Source organism: Acipenser ruthenus, chromosome 7 (assembly GCF_902713425.1).
Source record: "Acipenser ruthenus chromosome 7, fAciRut3.2 maternal haplotype, whole genome shotgun sequence".
Classification (NCBI taxonomy): Eukaryota; Metazoa; Chordata; class Actinopteri; order Acipenseriformes; family Acipenseridae; genus Acipenser; species Acipenser ruthenus.
In genome coordinates this window covers 36,598,582-36,615,873 of record NC_081195.1, presented here as the reverse complement: position 1 = coordinate 36,615,873, position 17,292 = coordinate 36,598,582, and the positions used below count along the sequence as shown (strand labels likewise).

The 17,292-nt window shown below is 40.3% G+C and overlaps 1 protein-coding gene across 6 annotated transcripts in view; it reads left to right on the top strand.

The window, feature by feature from the left end:
• Window positions 1-937: 937 nt before the first annotated feature.
• LOC117416272 (rho GTPase-activating protein 8-like) overlaps window positions 938-17,292 on the top strand; it is a 33,088-nt gene continuing 16,733 nt past the window's right edge. Inside the window, exons 1-7 of one of the 6 annotated variants that reach the window (XM_059026855.1) lie at window positions 1,029-1,068; window positions 1,503-1,563; window positions 4,134-4,194; window positions 7,210-7,310; window positions 11,415-11,555; window positions 14,873-14,960; window positions 15,963-16,094. In XM_059026855.1, coding sequence (XP_058882838.1) covers window positions 7,268-7,310; window positions 11,415-11,555; window positions 14,873-14,960; window positions 15,963-16,094 — 404 coding nt within the window. In that variant the 5' untranslated portion in view covers window positions 1,029-1,068; window positions 1,503-1,563; window positions 4,134-4,194; window positions 7,210-7,267. The other 5 variants (XM_034027388.3, XM_034027389.3, XM_059026854.1 and 2 more) reach the window with 5 other exon arrangements.

Genomic DNA, 17,292 nt, shown 5'->3' with positions numbered 1-17,292 from the left:
GACATGTATTTTGTAAACTATAAATTTCATCTCCTTGTTGCCAAACAGTTTGAGTCAGGGTGGTAATACAGCAAGTTTCCAAGAGAGGAGCGAGTCCTCTGCTGCCTGAGTTTATTACACTGATATTTCACGAGGAGAAGGGCTGTCTTGAATGTGATGAGTCTATGGTCAAGTCTGCCCATTTAAAATATGATCTGAGACTGAAGATTTCTACACTCAACTTCCTGAAGGAGTTCGAAGCAGTGATCTCTGAGGAATGATCATGCATTCCTCCAGAACAGTTTAAACCCTTCCCCACATCAATCAGTGGCAGTCTTCATGTCTTTACACCCTGACAGTGTCCTTATGCTCACCCCTTAAGAGAAGCTGCTTAAGTATCCTTTTAGAAGTCTCCCATAGTAAAAGATTAGCAAAGTGTAATAAAACACAGGAAAGCATGTAATGGTAAAGAATTGTGAGGTATAGTAAGCATATTAATAAACATGGCACACCTGGGTAAACAATGGTAAATGTGTAGTACAACAATGTGTGACTAATAGGAAAGAATATGGTTTTGAAAATAAAACTTGATATTGTCTCGCTATATTAACAACAACAACAACAACAATAATAATAATAATAATACCACTGGCAGTACTATTACTAGGTACGACTATGACTACTAGTACTAAAAATAATAAAAATGTTGTTAACATTATTATATTACTATTATTATTACTACTACTACGACTACGACTACTACGACTACTACTACTACTACTAATAATAATAATAATAATAATAATAATAATAATAATAATAATACAGGACTACTGCTTCTATTAATTTAATTAAAGTAGGAGAGAAAATGGGCCGGCAAATTTTGCGTAAACTGTACGAGCTCAGCTCGGCAAAGCTTTTTTTCAAACGGGTTTCAGTTTTGCCTGTATAATGTTAATAATACCTGCAGCTGCTGTCTGAGTTGCTCGCCCCTCCTATTTCCCTAATGCGCTCGTTAAAGCATTTACGGCACAAAGCCACTCAGGTGAGTTTACTCTTGCATTATTTGCCATACAAACAACAGGACAGGTAGGGTACTATGTCATATTGTAATGCTAGAATAACACTAGGTTCGATTCCTGTTACAGCAGTCCAAGTCGCTGATTTTTATTTTCGTCTGTGTTTGTTACACTGAAACTCACTTTTCTTGCCTTTATTTGTCTGTGACTCGCTACAAAAAGTTTTTTGGGAGAAGAGCAGAGCGCATGCGTGAAAAGCTTAGGGAAGTTCATTTTGAATCCACTGAAGTTTGGCAGAATAGAGGAAAGTATTTTAAAGAAAATATTTCGTAGGTTAGAAAGAAAAAAAAAGGTTTCTCCACTTTTGTAAGCATACGCTTGCTAACTAATAGAAGCTGTCGTGGCAGATAGTTATACAACTGGATTTCAACAATAACAGCGTGGCTGTTTTTCTTGAGTCAATACGGTAACCTTTTTTTCTCTTTTGGGCTCTCATTTTGTCAGGAAACAACGTGTAATTTACACATCCAGTCACGGTGGAATAAACAGCACTTGAAAGCTTGCGGTAAGTACATTTTAGTTTTGCTATGAAGTCGCTGGAAGTGTCACGCCAGATTCCTGGCAGCTAGTTTGTCTGTAAACTACAGATCTAAAACTGGAATCACGTTGAAAAACAGCAACAGTCGTGTTACATCTGTACAATGAAGTATTTAAGACGCACCGACTTAAAAATGTAAAATACCGTTTAAAATGCAGTAAAACTAAGTATACCGTGCCCGCTTTGTACCTGTGTAACGCAGATGAGGCAGTCGAAGTTGCTGATACTAATCTCATAAGGCGGACAGAACTTTTCCTAGAAAATTAACTGAAAGTCACATGACATTAAAGGGTAATTTTCCCAAGGGAAATTGAGACAGACTTTGTTTTGTTATCCACACTTCTCAGCAAATCGGAATGCGCTCACCTATTTAAAAGGATCGGTATCACGTCAATTTATGCTATCTATCACATTTTCTTACTTTGCATACTGCGCATGCCCAGACTCATTTTTCCCTTGCAGACCGGACTGTCATAAAAAACAAGTATCCAAGTCTTTGTATATGAATTACGTGTTTTGTAAGCTTACATTGTATTCCATATGTAACTAATTAGTTTTATATTTAACACAGACATTTAAAATAAAAGAAGAAATACATCTATAGGCTGATTGCACTTGTTTTACATTGAATTTGAAGCGTTTGAAATTGTTTTGCAAATGTAGCATTTATTTATTTATTTATTTATTTATTTATTTATTTATTATTATTATTATTATTATTATTATTATTATTATACATTAATACAGCTATTTGCCTGGTGTGAGTTCCGATACTATTTGTCATGGTGTTGATATTAGTTTGAAAATAAGTCATGTTAATTACATTACATTATTTTAGTTATGCTATGTAAGTTTTAGATTTTTTAAAAAATACTCAATAAAACCACTAAGATAAATTGTTGGATTGAATTAACTTTATAGCTACAGATTACATTTTGATATAGGTATCAGATTTTGACAAGGTAGCAGATTTTGACACTTATACATGTCATATTTTGCTACCGGTAGCAAATTTTGACTAAGTAGCAAAATTTGACATTACACCAGTCCTAGGTTTAACGTGGTTTAATATTTTCATTGCTGGTAAGTAATTAGTTAATTGTATCTGACATGGCCACTAGTCTCAGAACCCTGTAAGCCACAAAGAAGGAAAAATGAATGTCGGGCTGAATGGAACATCCTGAAATGATGTAATTAAAGTCTACACGCCTAAACAACGTTGTTAGTTAGGGTTAAACGTTTAGTAAATGGAAGCTTGAATACTGCTTCTGTTTTGCTGGCAGTGCACAGCTGTGATCTAGATGGTGCTGGGCTGGCTCTTACTTCTACAAAGAAATGCTGGCTGCTGTTGCCTACATTACATAGATCTGTGGCAGGCAACTGAAACTGAAAAGCAGTTCCTGAACGCAAACCAAACAACGTTCTTTTTTGTTTTAAAAAGTAAAAAAAAAAAAAAAAAAAACCAGGGGCAGTGAAAATGGATATAAAGCTAATTGGTAGAATAAAAAGTATTGAAGCCCGAACTACACTTTAAAAAAGTATTTGGTGTTTGAGACCGCAAATAAAGGAAGGCTTGCATGTTGATTACATGAAGTTCTGGGACGGAGAGCTTCTTATCTCCCTGGCTCCGAGCCCTGACAGGTCTGCCTTGTGTTTCCGCATTGCATTGTAAACCCTTTGCAGCAGCTCCCTGTAACACAGCTAGTGGCTCTGCGCAGATTGTCAGAAGGGAGATTGTGTTATCTCAAAGGAACAGAAAATGCAGCTTTAAAAGGAAATCAATTTCCTTTGGCAGTGCAGTACATTCCTTTAACTGGCACCTCCTCTGTACAGAGAATAACAAGCTGAAATGCCAGTCTTTCTGTATTGATCCCTGCGTCTAGAACAACGTGTTACAGTTCATTTACTTTTGCAATGTTTTTTTTTTATTTTTTTAAGGGACCTGATACAGTTGAAGACTTGTCTATGGTGGTTTACTGAGAACTCATTCAAAATGTGGCTCCTTATGCACTGATCACGTCTGTCTGCCTGTCTGTCTCTCTGTCACACTACACAGTGAACATAACTACTTTGAATTGTTGTGCATATTTGCCAAACTTTGACCAAACTCTCCTAAACTACAGACCTCCCTTTGGATTGCATTAACTGTTAAATAAGTATACAAGTTTTACAAAATATCAGGTCAGTCCGTTTGTGCATGCACTGATTAGTCTATATAATATGACGCAACTTGATGAAATGGCCTGTTATCAGACAGGGTGCTGGGATTTACATTTGAAGTAGCATTGAGCTGGGGGTTTAGGAGGTGGGACTAATTCACTTAGTCTGTCATTACGTTCACCCTTAGAGGCCAGGGTTCCAATCCGACCCAGGCCTTAAGTGGAATGTTTGAGAGAGACCCTGTTTTTTAGAGACCATGACTGAGTGGCAGGCAGGGGGTGTTCACATCAGGATTGAGGTGTGCTGTCTCTTTCTGTCTCTTCAGGAGGTGTTCAGGTCAGGATTGAGGTGTGCTGTCTCTCTTTCTGTCTCTTCAGGGGGTGTTCAGATCAGGATTGAGGTGTGCTGTCTCTCTCTCTGTCTTCAGGGGGTGTTCAGGTCAGGATTGAGGTGTGCTGTCTCTCTTTCTCTCTCTTCAGGGGGTGTTCAGATCAGAGGTGTGCTGTCTCTCTCTCTCTCTCTCTCTTCAGGGGGTATTCAGGTCAGGATTGAGGTGCGTTGTCTCTTTTTCTCTCTTGTTTGCAGAGCTGTAAGTGAAAGCTCTCGTGGTGCCTGCCTGCATTGTGTCTTAAAGTAAGCAGTTGTACCGTTCCTCACCTAAATTTACAAGCACCAACATTTGAGAATGGAAACAGAAACCACTTAAAACTAACCATTCACTAATTGACCTTTAGTGAAAAAAAAACAAGAAAAACCCAGCAGGCTATAGTGTGTGTGTTTTTTTTTTTTCTTCCAAGTGGGAACCATTTAAAACCCCTCTATGGAGATACTTCCTTGTTTATGATGCTGTAAAAAAACATTTTTTTGACTCCCATTTTAGTGCAGCAGAAAACCCAGCTGGTGATTACAAAGTCTGCTTTTAAATAAAGATTAATATCCATGAAACTGTTCTTGGTTACCCTTATAAAAGCTTACCATAGTAAAATCATAGCAAACCATCATAAAGCACAGTGAAAGCATAGGGAAGCATTGTAAAGAACAGTGAGGTATGGTAAAATATATTAAAAAAAAAAAAAAAAAGGTGAACTATGTAAATGAATAGTATAACTATAGGAAACACATGGTAAACTTTTATAAGGGTATGATCATAAATTTCATAAAACAAACAAAAAAAAAAGTTTCACATTAGACTAAAACCCATTGGCCTATCCTTTCCACTATCGGAAAATCACAGACATTGCCCCCTACATAGTAAATCTATTAAATGGGCAATCTGCCCACGGTGGAAAATCGGGCCGCATTGTGTCTAATTGGCAAAGCAAACATTTCTCACTGAAATCACAGGAGAAAATGTTAGTAGTGACTCCCAGCAGCAGCATCTTGAGAAAGAACTTGAAAGAGTTCTGGAAAGAGTAACCAAAAGGTCCTGTTGTTGTTTGATGTCAGCAGCCACTACACTGGGGTGTGTACCAGTCTTGTGACTCCCTGGAAATACCCTGAAGCTGTTCTGTCTCTAGCAGGGGCTTGCTAAAGGAATGCTTAGGAGAGAGGGGTCGGGGGTCTGTGCTGGATGAGAAGGGTGGCTTGATGCAGACAATCACCACGGTTGAAGGGGGAAGAGTGCCACGGGCAGTGCTGTGAGATGCACTGCCCTTATGGATTCTGTCCCCGGTCAGTGAGATGAGATTAAAAGCTCTAAAACCACGGATGATGAGATTCTAGCCCCATGTCACTAAAACAAAATGGCAATTTAAAAAATGTAGTTTTATAAACAGACTAGGGTTGCTTTTTCATAACGTTATTTTGTTTCTTTTTGTTTATCATTTATTATTATTTGTTTATTTAGCAGACACCTTTATCCAGGGCGACTTACAGAGCCTGGGGTGTGTGAACTATGCATCAGCTGCAGAGTCACTTACAACTAAGTCTCACCCGAAAGACAGAGCACAAGGAGGTTAAGTGACTTGCTCAGGGTCACACAGTGAGTGAGCTGGGATTTGAACTGGGGACCTCCTGGTTACAAGCCCTTTTCTTTAACCACCAGACCACACAGCCTCCTGGTATATGACTTTCAAACAATGAATATTGTAAATTAATAGTTTGGAAGCCCTATACCAAAATTAAACAAATGAAACAAACGATTGTCCCTGTTATAAACCTGACGCTGCCAAGTACTATGTTACTATTGGTAAAGCAGTCCCAGATTAGTTTTAATTGGGGTCTGTGAAACTAGCCTTAAGCGTTTCTGTCTGGACTGGAGGTTTTTCTTTCTGTAGCAGTACCATTAATACCCTGGTGCCATTAACATTTTCATTTTCTTTCTTGAAAATTAAAAATACAAATGGTTTGAATGCTGTTCTTTGAATCAAAGGGTCGGCTTTCGCTGTTGCTGCTAAAGCATGACTGAAAGAACATTGCCCCTAGCACTCCGCTCTGCCTCTTTGGAAGCACATAGGCAGTGGGACATTCCAAGGTGACCTCACAGTGCTAGCCTGTGCATGGGAAATCCCTCTGTAATCAGCAGCTAGCACGTACCACTCATTTTCACATGTTTTTGAAAGGGGATTGCTAGTTTGTTATGGGCCTTTCTTGTATTTCTATTATTAGTATGACTAATCAGACAGTTATGTCACTGGCAGTGTCTGGACATTCAAACACTCAGTCATACATTCTAAGGTAACGCGCACAAGACAAACGGTGTTAGAAACTCTAACTCTGCAAGTGTTTTGGCTAGTGGTTCATCTGTGTTCTAGGCACCAGCACCATATTACCCATTTTTATTATGGAGCTGTACACAATTGTTTAATGATAACACTGCATATACCCTTATAACAGTTCCCCCTAGTAAAAGCATGGTAAAGGATAGGTAGACATTGCAAAGACCAGAGACCATGGCAGACCAAGGTAAACTATGGTAAATGCATAGTATAACCGTGAGGGGAAAAGCATAGTAGTAAACTTTTCTAGGGGCAATGACAAAAACCATCAGCTATCAGTTTGTCACGGTTGTTGCTGGTTTTGTGTTGTAGTTTTAAAAAGCCGTTACAAGGATAACTGCCAGAATTGCAGTTTCATTCTAATGTACTGTAAGTCTGCTAAGTAGAGAAGCACTTCATATAATGCCTTAATCGCTGTTAACAGCTTTGTATTGTAGCTTATAGTTTGACCCGGACATGTCTGTTCTTGTGCTAAACAATCTGGGAGTCGCTGATGACACTGGAAGCTTAACGGAGAGAGATTTTACTGACAATGCCAATGCAGCCCATGACAAACCTGTGGCTGGAGGCGAATCCTGAGTGTGTTTATTTGAAATGCTTTTTGCCTTTTTCAAAACGATCAGCGGAGGGGGTTAGTGAGCAGACTGATTACACACACAGTCTGTTGGTGCTGTTTTGTGTGTGTTTGTGTTGGTGCCTCTCTTCAGCTGTGTCTCTGATCTTGTTTGTTCTGCAGGTTGGTGAAGTGAAACTGGTTCTCTCCGTCCCAGGCGTTGTGGTTTTGACGTCGCACAATGATGCTGTCAGGGATTGACCTGGAGCAGCTGGCTGAAATAGGTACTGTGCTGCAACACTGGCGGTGTCTCGCCTCTTTATAACACAGAACTGAGGTTCTTTTCTGGAAGTGCTTTTGCAAAAAATTTAGTATACAATACTATATGCACCAAGGGTGTATAAGTTAGGAATTTTGACAACAGTGACATAAAAAATAAATACCTACTCAGCTGTTTCAGGGTATATTTGCAGAATTGACCGTATTGCCTCTTTTTTGGTGTATTGAATCCTATGGAGGCCAACTTGTACAATTTAGCAATTTGTTTTGGAAAACAATAATATTCATCACATGTGCACAACAACGCTCTGAAGATTAGAGGGCTTGAAAGATGGCGCTTGTCCCATACGTCTTTCAAGAACATTATTTTTCACTGAAGATTTTACATATACAATGAATTGAGATCCTTTTAATTAATCTCATTTCAGCCCCCCATAATTGTAAAGAGGTCTATGAAAAACATCTCCACTCCACTCAACCGACCAGTTAGCCCGGTCCAGTCTTGTCTGTACCCCGACTGTATCGCCTCTCTATATGACCTTTTTACATGCTGTTTAAGAGCCTGAAACTATTTATAGCAGGGTTGTCGTTTTGCATAACTACTCATGTGCTTAACTTTTTGTTAATGTTACAAAAATAGAAATGAACACTTATACCCTTATAGCAGCTTTTAAAATGTGCCAAAAGACCAATTAGACCCTTGTAAAACCTGATTCAGTGACGGAAGTAAGCTTCCCACTGCACCACACTTTGATCCATTTCTTATTATTTCTGGTTTTACTATGAGTTTAATAAGACACAGGTGAACTTGTTACCTATACACTGTGGCTAATCAAGCTCATAATAACACCTGGAATGGGTGAAACTGCTATGCAATAGGAGTCTTCTTTCTATCTATGTGATTTTATGGAGTGTCAGTATTAAGTAACTGCATACAGTTATCCTAGTTTTTGTTTCTTTATTAGTTTTTAAAAGGCGCTCCAAGGACAGGTGTGGCAAAATAATGAATGTGTCCCAGGGAGAAATGTTTCCCCTTTCTTAAAAGAAATGGTGCTGGTGACAGTAGGGTAAAAGGTTTTGTGAATTCCCCCTTCCACTCTCTGTATGTGAATGCCATGACAGGGAACACTTTTGGAATTAGGTAACTGAGCCAGTGCCTTCATACTGCTTAGGACTTCAGTCTTAAGATTAACTCTTCTATTAAAGCAGGCCAAGACTGAAGCCTGACCGCAACACTGTAATTATTATTATTATTATTATTATTTATTTCTTAGCAGACGCCCTTATCCAGGGCGACTTACAATCGCAAGCAAATACAAATACATTCAAGTGTTACAATATAAGTCATACAATAAGAACAAGAAATACAATAATTCTCAAGTGTGACAAACCACAATTCAATAATACAGCAGATAATAGTGAAAGTTACATCAGGATATGATTAAATAGTGATAGTTACATCAGGATATGATTAAGTACAAAATACTACAGATTGGGGGACTCCAGTTATTGCAGTCACTTGGCAGATTACAATATTCTGAGGTACAGGATTAAATGCAGTAAAATAGGGGGCAGATAAGAGCAAAATAAAGCATATTTAAATGAAGGGTGATAGTGTCCCAGGATACAACAGAGGAGTTCTACAGGTGCTGTTTGAAGAGGTGAGTCTTAAGGAGGCGCCGGAATGTGGTCAGGGACTGGGCAGTCCTGACATCTGTAGGAAGGTCGTTCCACCACTGCGGAGCAAGGGTGGAGAAGGAGCGGGCTCGGGAGGCAGGGGAGCGTAGCGGAGGTAGAGCCAGTCTTCTAGTGCAGGCGGAGCGGAGAGGTCGAGTGGGGGTGTAGGGAGAGATGAGGGTCTGGAGGTAGCTGGGTGCAGTCTGATCAAGGCATCTGTAGGCTAGTACAAGAGTCTTGAACTGGATGCGAGCGGTGATCGGGAGCCAGTGGAGCGAGCGGAGTAGTGGAGTAGCGTGGGCGAAGCGAGGTAGAGAGAACACCAGGCGAGCAGCAGAGTTCTGGATGAGCTGGAGCGGACGGGTGGCGGACGCAGGGAGGCCAGCCAGGAGGGAGTTGCAGTAGTCTAGACGGGAGAGTACCAGGGCCTGGACCAGGAGCTGGGTAGCATAGTTGGTGAGGAAGGGTCGGATTCTTCGGATGTTGCTCAGGAAGAATCTGCAAGTGCGTGCCAGAGTGGAGATGTGCTGGGAATAAGAGAGGCAGGGGTCCAGGGTGACTCCAAGGTTCTTAGCTGAGGAAGAGGGAGAGAGTGTGGTAGATTCCAGAGGAACAGAGATAGAGAGATCAGAGGAGGGGGAGGAGGAGGGAAAGAAAAGGAGGTCAGATTTAGAGAGGTTGAGTTTGAGGTGATGCGAGTGCATCCAGGAGTAAATAGCAGACAGACAGGTAGAGATACGGGAGGAGATGGTGGAGTCAGAGGTGGGGAAGGAGAGGAAAATCTGAGCATCATCAGCATAGAAATGGTATGAGAAACCATAGGATGCGATGAGGGGGCCCAGGGAGCGGGTGTAGAGAGAGAACAGGAGAGGACCCAAGACTGACCCTTGGGGGACTCCAGTTATTGCAGTCAAGCACTTACCAGAGAAAATGACATTCTAGTGCAGTAACGTTGCTCACCAGATTTGCCTTCATGCTGTGATTAAGTGCCTACCTGCTAAGTGTAAGGCTTACTTTCCATTTCTTGCCAAATATAAAATGCTTGATGTCAGTTTCACAGATTGTTTCTCAAAGGATGAAGCAGCCACACTTCATGAAACGTCGGGCCCTTTTCACAAAACTCTTGAGCTATTTAAAGAATGTTTCAGTGGGTGTTTCCTATCGAAACCCACAACTGTCCAGACCAGTTTCATACTTTTTATTTATTTATTTATTTATTTATTTATTTATATATTTTATTTAATGCAAACTGGTGGATTTGTTTCATGGAGATGAAATAGGATGTATGTTTTTTTTTACGTAACATCTGACTATTGTTAGCAAAACAAATGTGTAGATACCATGGCAAAGATTTTTTGAAAAGATATTGGGAGTCAAGAGTCTCGTTTTGAATTTACTGTATGAATTGGCGCACACAGTATTGGCACCAATCATTGTGTGTGTTCTGAATTCTCTCCCTATAAAGTCAAGTATGTCAAGCAGTTTATCTGTCATTAAGACATCTCTTTAGTTTTATGAGTAATTCCATTTTTTATATATAAATAAATACTAAAAGAAACTAAATCTTTTTCACTGTCTTCATTGTTTTTCGAGGCACTGAAAATGACTTTTAGTCGAAACGTTTGTCATTGAATTTCAGTTTTTTATTATTTATACTTAAATTAGCACCACTGAGTGTCAAATAGTTATGGAAGATTTTTTAGAAATGTTACTTTTGACTTCCTTCAGTACAACCTTTATACAAGTTTACCATAGTATTTTTACACATTATTTTTGCAGTTTTACCATGTTGATTAATATGCTTTACTATACCCCTCTGTCCTTCACAATGCTTACCTATGCTTTCACTGTGCTTTATTACACTGTGCTGTGCTTTTACTATGAGAATATGTGTCCATGACTTTCCTTATGAATGACATGCTGGATAATGAAAACTATGTGGTGCAAGAGCTCTGGAAATCAATACGGTTACTGAGGTCATGACAGGGGTTCAGAGTAGGAGAGACCCGCTTAAAGACTTGTCATTTACAGTAAGAAATTAGATGTTATGTGTTGGAAACGGTAGCCAGTAGCCAAAAATTGTCAATAAAGCTGTAAAGTCTGGGTCCTGGAATGGTTCACCTGTAAAGGCACCTCTGTATGGTGTGCAGGGTCCATTTTAGAAGGGGTGAATTATACAGTGTGTATTTAGACATTCTACATTTGGGAGAAAAACTGGCCAATAAATAAAAAATGTAATTCAAATAAAGCTGTAAAGCCATAAATACCGAGCTTCAGTGGAATATTCCAATTGGAAACTGGGGAGCTGAACTCCAGTGGAATATTCCAATTGGAAACGGGGGAACTGAACTCCAGTGGAATATTCCAGCTGAACTCCAAGGCTGATTTGCTGACCTTTCTGACTCTAACAGTCCAGCGCTTTCTGTTTACAGAACTGCAGAAGGATGAAGAAGAGCAGAAGAGTGTTGGAGGCAGTCTGTCCACCCCCGCATCAGTTCCTCGTGAAGCATCCTACCTCGATATCAACCATCCTTACTATGATGTGGCTAGGCATGGAATCATCCAAGTGACAGGTAAGAGGGGGGTGGTAGCGACCACTGCACCTGTGGGACTGAGTGCTCGTTAAATGCATGCGTTTTGAAAAAGAGAAATAGATAGTCAGGTATACCAAGATGTTTAATAAGCAAGGCTTCTGAATGGGGTCAATTTCTAGAAAATGAATCGCATACAGCTCATTATATGATGTGTGTATATTTCAAGAGGAGACAGTGATCTATTAAGGGATACCAGTGTATTTAGTAGGCAGAGTGGGGCTTAACCCTTTCAGTCCTGCCGGGACAACAAGGTAAGTTCAAATATGTCGTCGGAAATCACGTTGGGACCTCATGGGACTCCTAGGTCCCAGTCTTTGAGGTTGTGTAGAAAGATATGTTAAATTGTGTCATGTGGGGCTCCCGAGTGGCGCATCCAGTAAAGACGCTCTGTGCGGAGTGCAGGATGTGCCCTATAGACTGGAGATCGCAAGTTTGAATCCAGGAGACCGTGCCCGGGAGTTCCTAGGGGGCGGCGCACAATTGGCCGAGCGCTGCCCGGGGCGGGAGGGCTTAGGTCGGCAGGGGAATCCACGGCTCACCGCGCATCAGTGACCCCTGTGGCCGATAGGGCGCCTGTGATTCTGCAGTGGAGCCGCCAGATCTGTGTTGTCCTCTGACACTATAGGTCTGGTGGCATCGCTGTGGATCTGCAGTGTCAAAAATGACGGCTTGGCAGGAGCACGTTTCGGAGGACGCGTGTTCCAGCCGCTGTTTCCTGAGTCGGCGGGGGGGTTGCGAGCGGTGAGCCGAGGATACAGATAATAATTGGGCATAAATCTGGGTAGAAAATTGGCGATGACTAAATTAATAAAAAAAAAAAAAATAAAAAAATTGTCGTGGACTCAATAAAGGAGTTACTTTTTGAATGATATAACTTAATTCCAACAAAAATAATTTAGGACTGAAAGGGTTAGAAGGCCACAGATGCCACAACCACAGCTGTTTTGCGTTATATCTGTCTCAATACATCCACAAGTGTCCACCGACATATACACTTCTGCATACAGTAGACTCACTCGTTCAAACCTACTGGGAGCCTGTACAGATTAGTGATTTGTTCAGAACTGCTCATAATACAGTATGCACTTTACTAATAATACCTTATCTACACTTTGATACTTGACGTTGCATCCAAATAAAAAAAAAAAAAACAGTTGGAGAGAGACTACGTGAAATGTGTGACAGATAATGGATATGGGAGTAGGTTTGTACAGCTCCTATCAGCATGCTTTCACACAGCGTTTGAGATTGAAAGTTCAGGAATACCAAGGTAGTGTTTTTGAACAGAGTAAAACTGAAGCCTCTTAACCCAGGAAGAGCCATGGTCCTCGATTGAAGACAGGCTACTTTGTAATTTTGTGGCTTATTGACCTGTTTTAATTTTCTCTTTTAAAGGGTATCTTGAGTGGGAGTGAATATAGAATCATTTCAATAGAAAAATGTGGCTGAAAACTTTTGACACAATTTAATTCCCCTTCTCGTCCAGTTTACGATATAAAAGCATTAAAACAGCGTTACGCTTCTGTGCGTTGGGTCTCATGTGGCGCACAGGATATGACGTCGGGTCGTTGATTTCCTTATTTCCAATGATTTTGTTAGCTGCAGCTAACAAAATCATTTCTGACGGCATTTATCTTATTATGGATGAAAAAAGTCAAACAGAAGGGTACTTATGAGGTCGGACTACCCCAGCTCAACTTTATCAGGCAGTGATAGTGAACACTTGAAGGTACATAAAAGCCTACACAGAACAATGCACTCTGTACCGTAACTGGTCAAATCGCCAGAGTAGCAGCCATTTACAGCCCTATACATTTACAGCCTTATTATGTAGGCTACCTAGTAAGATTATAAGGTTTATTATCCTGAAACTGCAAGAGAAAGGGAGAGTTACCGTCTGAAAGAGAAAGGAGGAAACGCACAGGCAGTTTTAACCTAAAAATACAGTCCAGTAAAAAAGTGTTTCAGTACAGCAGACACTAACGAGCAATAATATCACTCCAGCCAGAGTAAAATTGCAGCAGAGAGAATTATAATTTCTAGACAGGAGAGTGAAAACAGAGAAAACAGCATGTGAGCCTACTGAAGGCCACAAGGAGATTACACGACAAAACTCACTAGAAAATGACATAAATACACGAAAACTGTGTAAACTGAAGCTTAACAATTTCCAAACTGGAAAACGATAATAAAGAGAAAGCAGAATACTGCTTTTTCTTCTATAATTCATACAAGTGTTCTACTTTTTCAAGCTTTTGTAAATAGCTACAACTGATAACAAATAAAGCACATCAAAGTGTGCAATAAAAAGCCTGTAATACTAGTATCTCAGGCTTCTGGTGACATTGACCTTCGGTCTCGTCCTTTATCTTGCCCAGTTTGAGTTTATTCCTTATTGTTAATAAATACAATTGAGTTATATACAATCACCTACCTTTTGATGATTTTGTTGTGCTAAACGATGATGCACGCCTTTGCTGTGTGGCGTTTTCTTGTTGTTGTGGGCAAATATTGTTGGCATCGCATCAGGTTTTAGCCTCGGCTTGCATTCATACCCCAGAATCTCTGCCTGCATGTTTCTTTCGTAGCATTCAGGTTCAAAGTGGTCCTCACACACGAAAGAATTTCGACCGAATGGAAAGCTTTTCAGTGTATGCCCCGTTCTCAAATTATGAAGCCATCTTTTTGCTGTTATCGCCCGTTCTGAATTAATAGGCCTTGACACACTTTTTCGTCTTGTTGTTATTCAAGCACCCAAAAGCTTTGCACTCCCCATGTCGCTATGGGTTTTCACAGCTCCATCCCATAAACCCATGAGAGCAGCCTTTGGCCTATCGGGGAAATCAACGACTTGAACTGCCTGAAAGGCTCCAATATGTCAGCTCCCTCAAGTGTTACTTGACCCAGAAAGTTGACAAAGAAATTGAAAACATCGCTAAACACGAGCAAATCGGTGCAGCAAGAAGAATCATTTATTGGCTATGTGGAGCACTTGAAGAGCTTTGTTATTTCTGGGTACAGGTACCCCTAAACTGGTACTCCACTTTTGTTAACTTCAAAAGTCCAAATGTAATGTGTCTAGTTATATAACTAGAGATTGTGTTCAAAATTAACATGGTACTTAATGGGTTAACGAGTGAAATCCTTAATGTTTAGTTGTTGTTTTTTTTCTCTACAGCAGCAGCTCAGAGTGTAGGTGGATTTTTTTTAGTGCCCTGTAAACACATTATTTCCATTTCTCAATTAGGATGCCCATTCCTGAACTGAATGCCCACGGTTTTGTTTTTTCCTCCCAGGTGATGACAATTACGGCAGGAAGCTGGTTGTTTTTAGCTGCTGTCGCATGCCTCCCTCCCACCAACTCAATCACCAGAAGCTGCTGGAGTAAGTGGCTCGCTTCCCTTCATAGATTCATCGTTTTCTACCTGCAGTGGTTCTTGCCGCAAAGTAATTTGTGCTACTTAAAATAATTACTTTTCTGCAAATAATTCTTAGTTATGGAAAGTAATTGCAATGCTGAATGTAAGCCATTGAATTTCTTAACTGTAAGGAATGTTGACCAAGTAATGCAGCCGTCTATATGTAATTGATATTTAGATATGAAAATCTTAATAATGGTGGTTAAAGAAGAAAGCTCTCGCACATAAATGACGTTCCGATACAAATGCTTTTTGTTGTGCTGAATTTCTCATAGTTTCCAAAATCTGAATGAAATGAAAAATAAAACAGGCTGGTGGATCAGTTGTGTTTGTCTACTGTGGGCTGAGAATTGCACTGCAGAGTAACTGTAAAAACCTTGGCATCCAGTTTAAATCAGTAAACTCAGGTCTTCAAGGCGTGATTTGTATGGTTCTTTTTTACATTTAAAAAAAACACTTTAAAAGTTGAAAACCACACTACTAGTGCTGCATGAATTAATTATTCAGATTGCGCTCTCCACAGGTGAGGGTCATTGGGGTTGATTGGCCTAATTTACTTTTCAAATTGAAACTGAAGAAACAGCTGCTTGGGTTTGTGATGACTAGTGCGTTTTTTCGACTCTGTGGAGCACAGCGATCCAGTCAAACCCCAGCAGCTGTTTCTCCAGTTTCATTTTGTATTGTAGCTGTGCCCAATCAACTCCATTGACCCTTCCCTGTGGTAAGCTTATCCAAATATCTGTTTGTGCTCACTACAATTGCATACAAATATTTGTACAATTTGTATAAAAGAAACAAAAACGGTTAATTGGATTATAACTAAATCTCTAGAGGATGCTAGGAATCTATGATAAAAGTTTGGAATAGGACTGTGTGTAGAGACAGGCAGACCGGTCCCGTGCAGAAGGGTCCACGTTTTAAACGTGGCAGTTAAAGTGTTTTTTTGTTTCTTATTGGTTCCCTGAAGGTACCTGAAGTACACGCTGGATCAGTATGTGGAGAGCGATTACACCGTGGTCTATTTCCACTTCGGTCTCCGGAGCATCAACAAGCCCTCTCTGAAATGGCTGCAGCGCGCCTACAAGGAGTTTGACAGGAAGTACGTCAGTCACACGCGGTTTCATAGCTTTACATTTCCACAGGAAAGCACAGCATTCGGCCAGCTTTTTCATTAACGTGCTGCCTCAGGTGACAGATTTTTACTTTTTATATGTAGCTGTGAAAGTAGTAGTTTTTTTGAGGGGAGTGCTTTCTCCATCTATAACAGCATAGGCAGCATTCCTGCATGGATGTACATTTCCTTTAGTCCTCTGAGTATTGTTTTAGCTGCAGTTAAAGGGGATAGGGCATGTGTGGTCACATGACCAGTTCAGAACACAGAGGGAAGGGTTTCATAGTGTTTGTTTGGTTTGTATTAATTAGTATTGGGGCAGAGGTGTGGAGTAGTGGTTAGGGCTCTGGACTCTTGACCGGAGGGTCGTGGGTTCAATACCAGGTGAGGGACACTGCTGCTGTACCCTTGAGCAAGGTACTTTACCTAGACTGCTCCAGTAAAAACCCAACTGTATAAATGGGTAATTGTATGTAAAAATAATGTGATATCTTGTAACAATTGTAAGTCGTCCTGGATAAGGGCGTCTGCTAAGAAATCAATAATAATAATAATAATAATAATAATAATAATAATATTTGAAAATTGTATTTTGTTGTGCAAAGAAAGAGTCTCCACAAATAGGGAAAAACATTTTTGGAGGCGTTTGATTTTAAAAACCCTTCAGACCGCATGACAGTGACTGATTTCTACAAGCTGCAGTTTTAAACTGTAATAAACTACTGCTAAGTCAAGTAGACCCACTTTTCAGGTACTTGGTACTCTGAAGAAGTCACGCCCGAAAGTTGGTCTACTTGAGGTTCTTGTTTTAACTGTAGAATTCTGAAGGTAGGAATGATTAGCCTGGACTGACCTGGACTTGCAAACAGGATGGTTTTCAAATTTCGTGCAGGTGCAGGTGCAGTAACTGCATGCTTTTCAGGAACACCTGTTTTAAAAACCAATTTGAGGAGTGAGATCGTGCTTCCATTCAGTCATATTGGGATTCCAGATCCTGGGTTGGGATCAATCCCTGTGTTTTTTTTTTTTTTTAATTCCACTCCGTGGAAGCAGCACATGACTATTTTTTTATTGAAATCCAGGAGTCCAGGTCACTTCACTTTTTAACTAGAGAATGCATTGAGTGTACAGGCAGACAACCCTCTCGCTTGCTGGTATAAAAACCTAGCTGCTTCTCTTACACAGT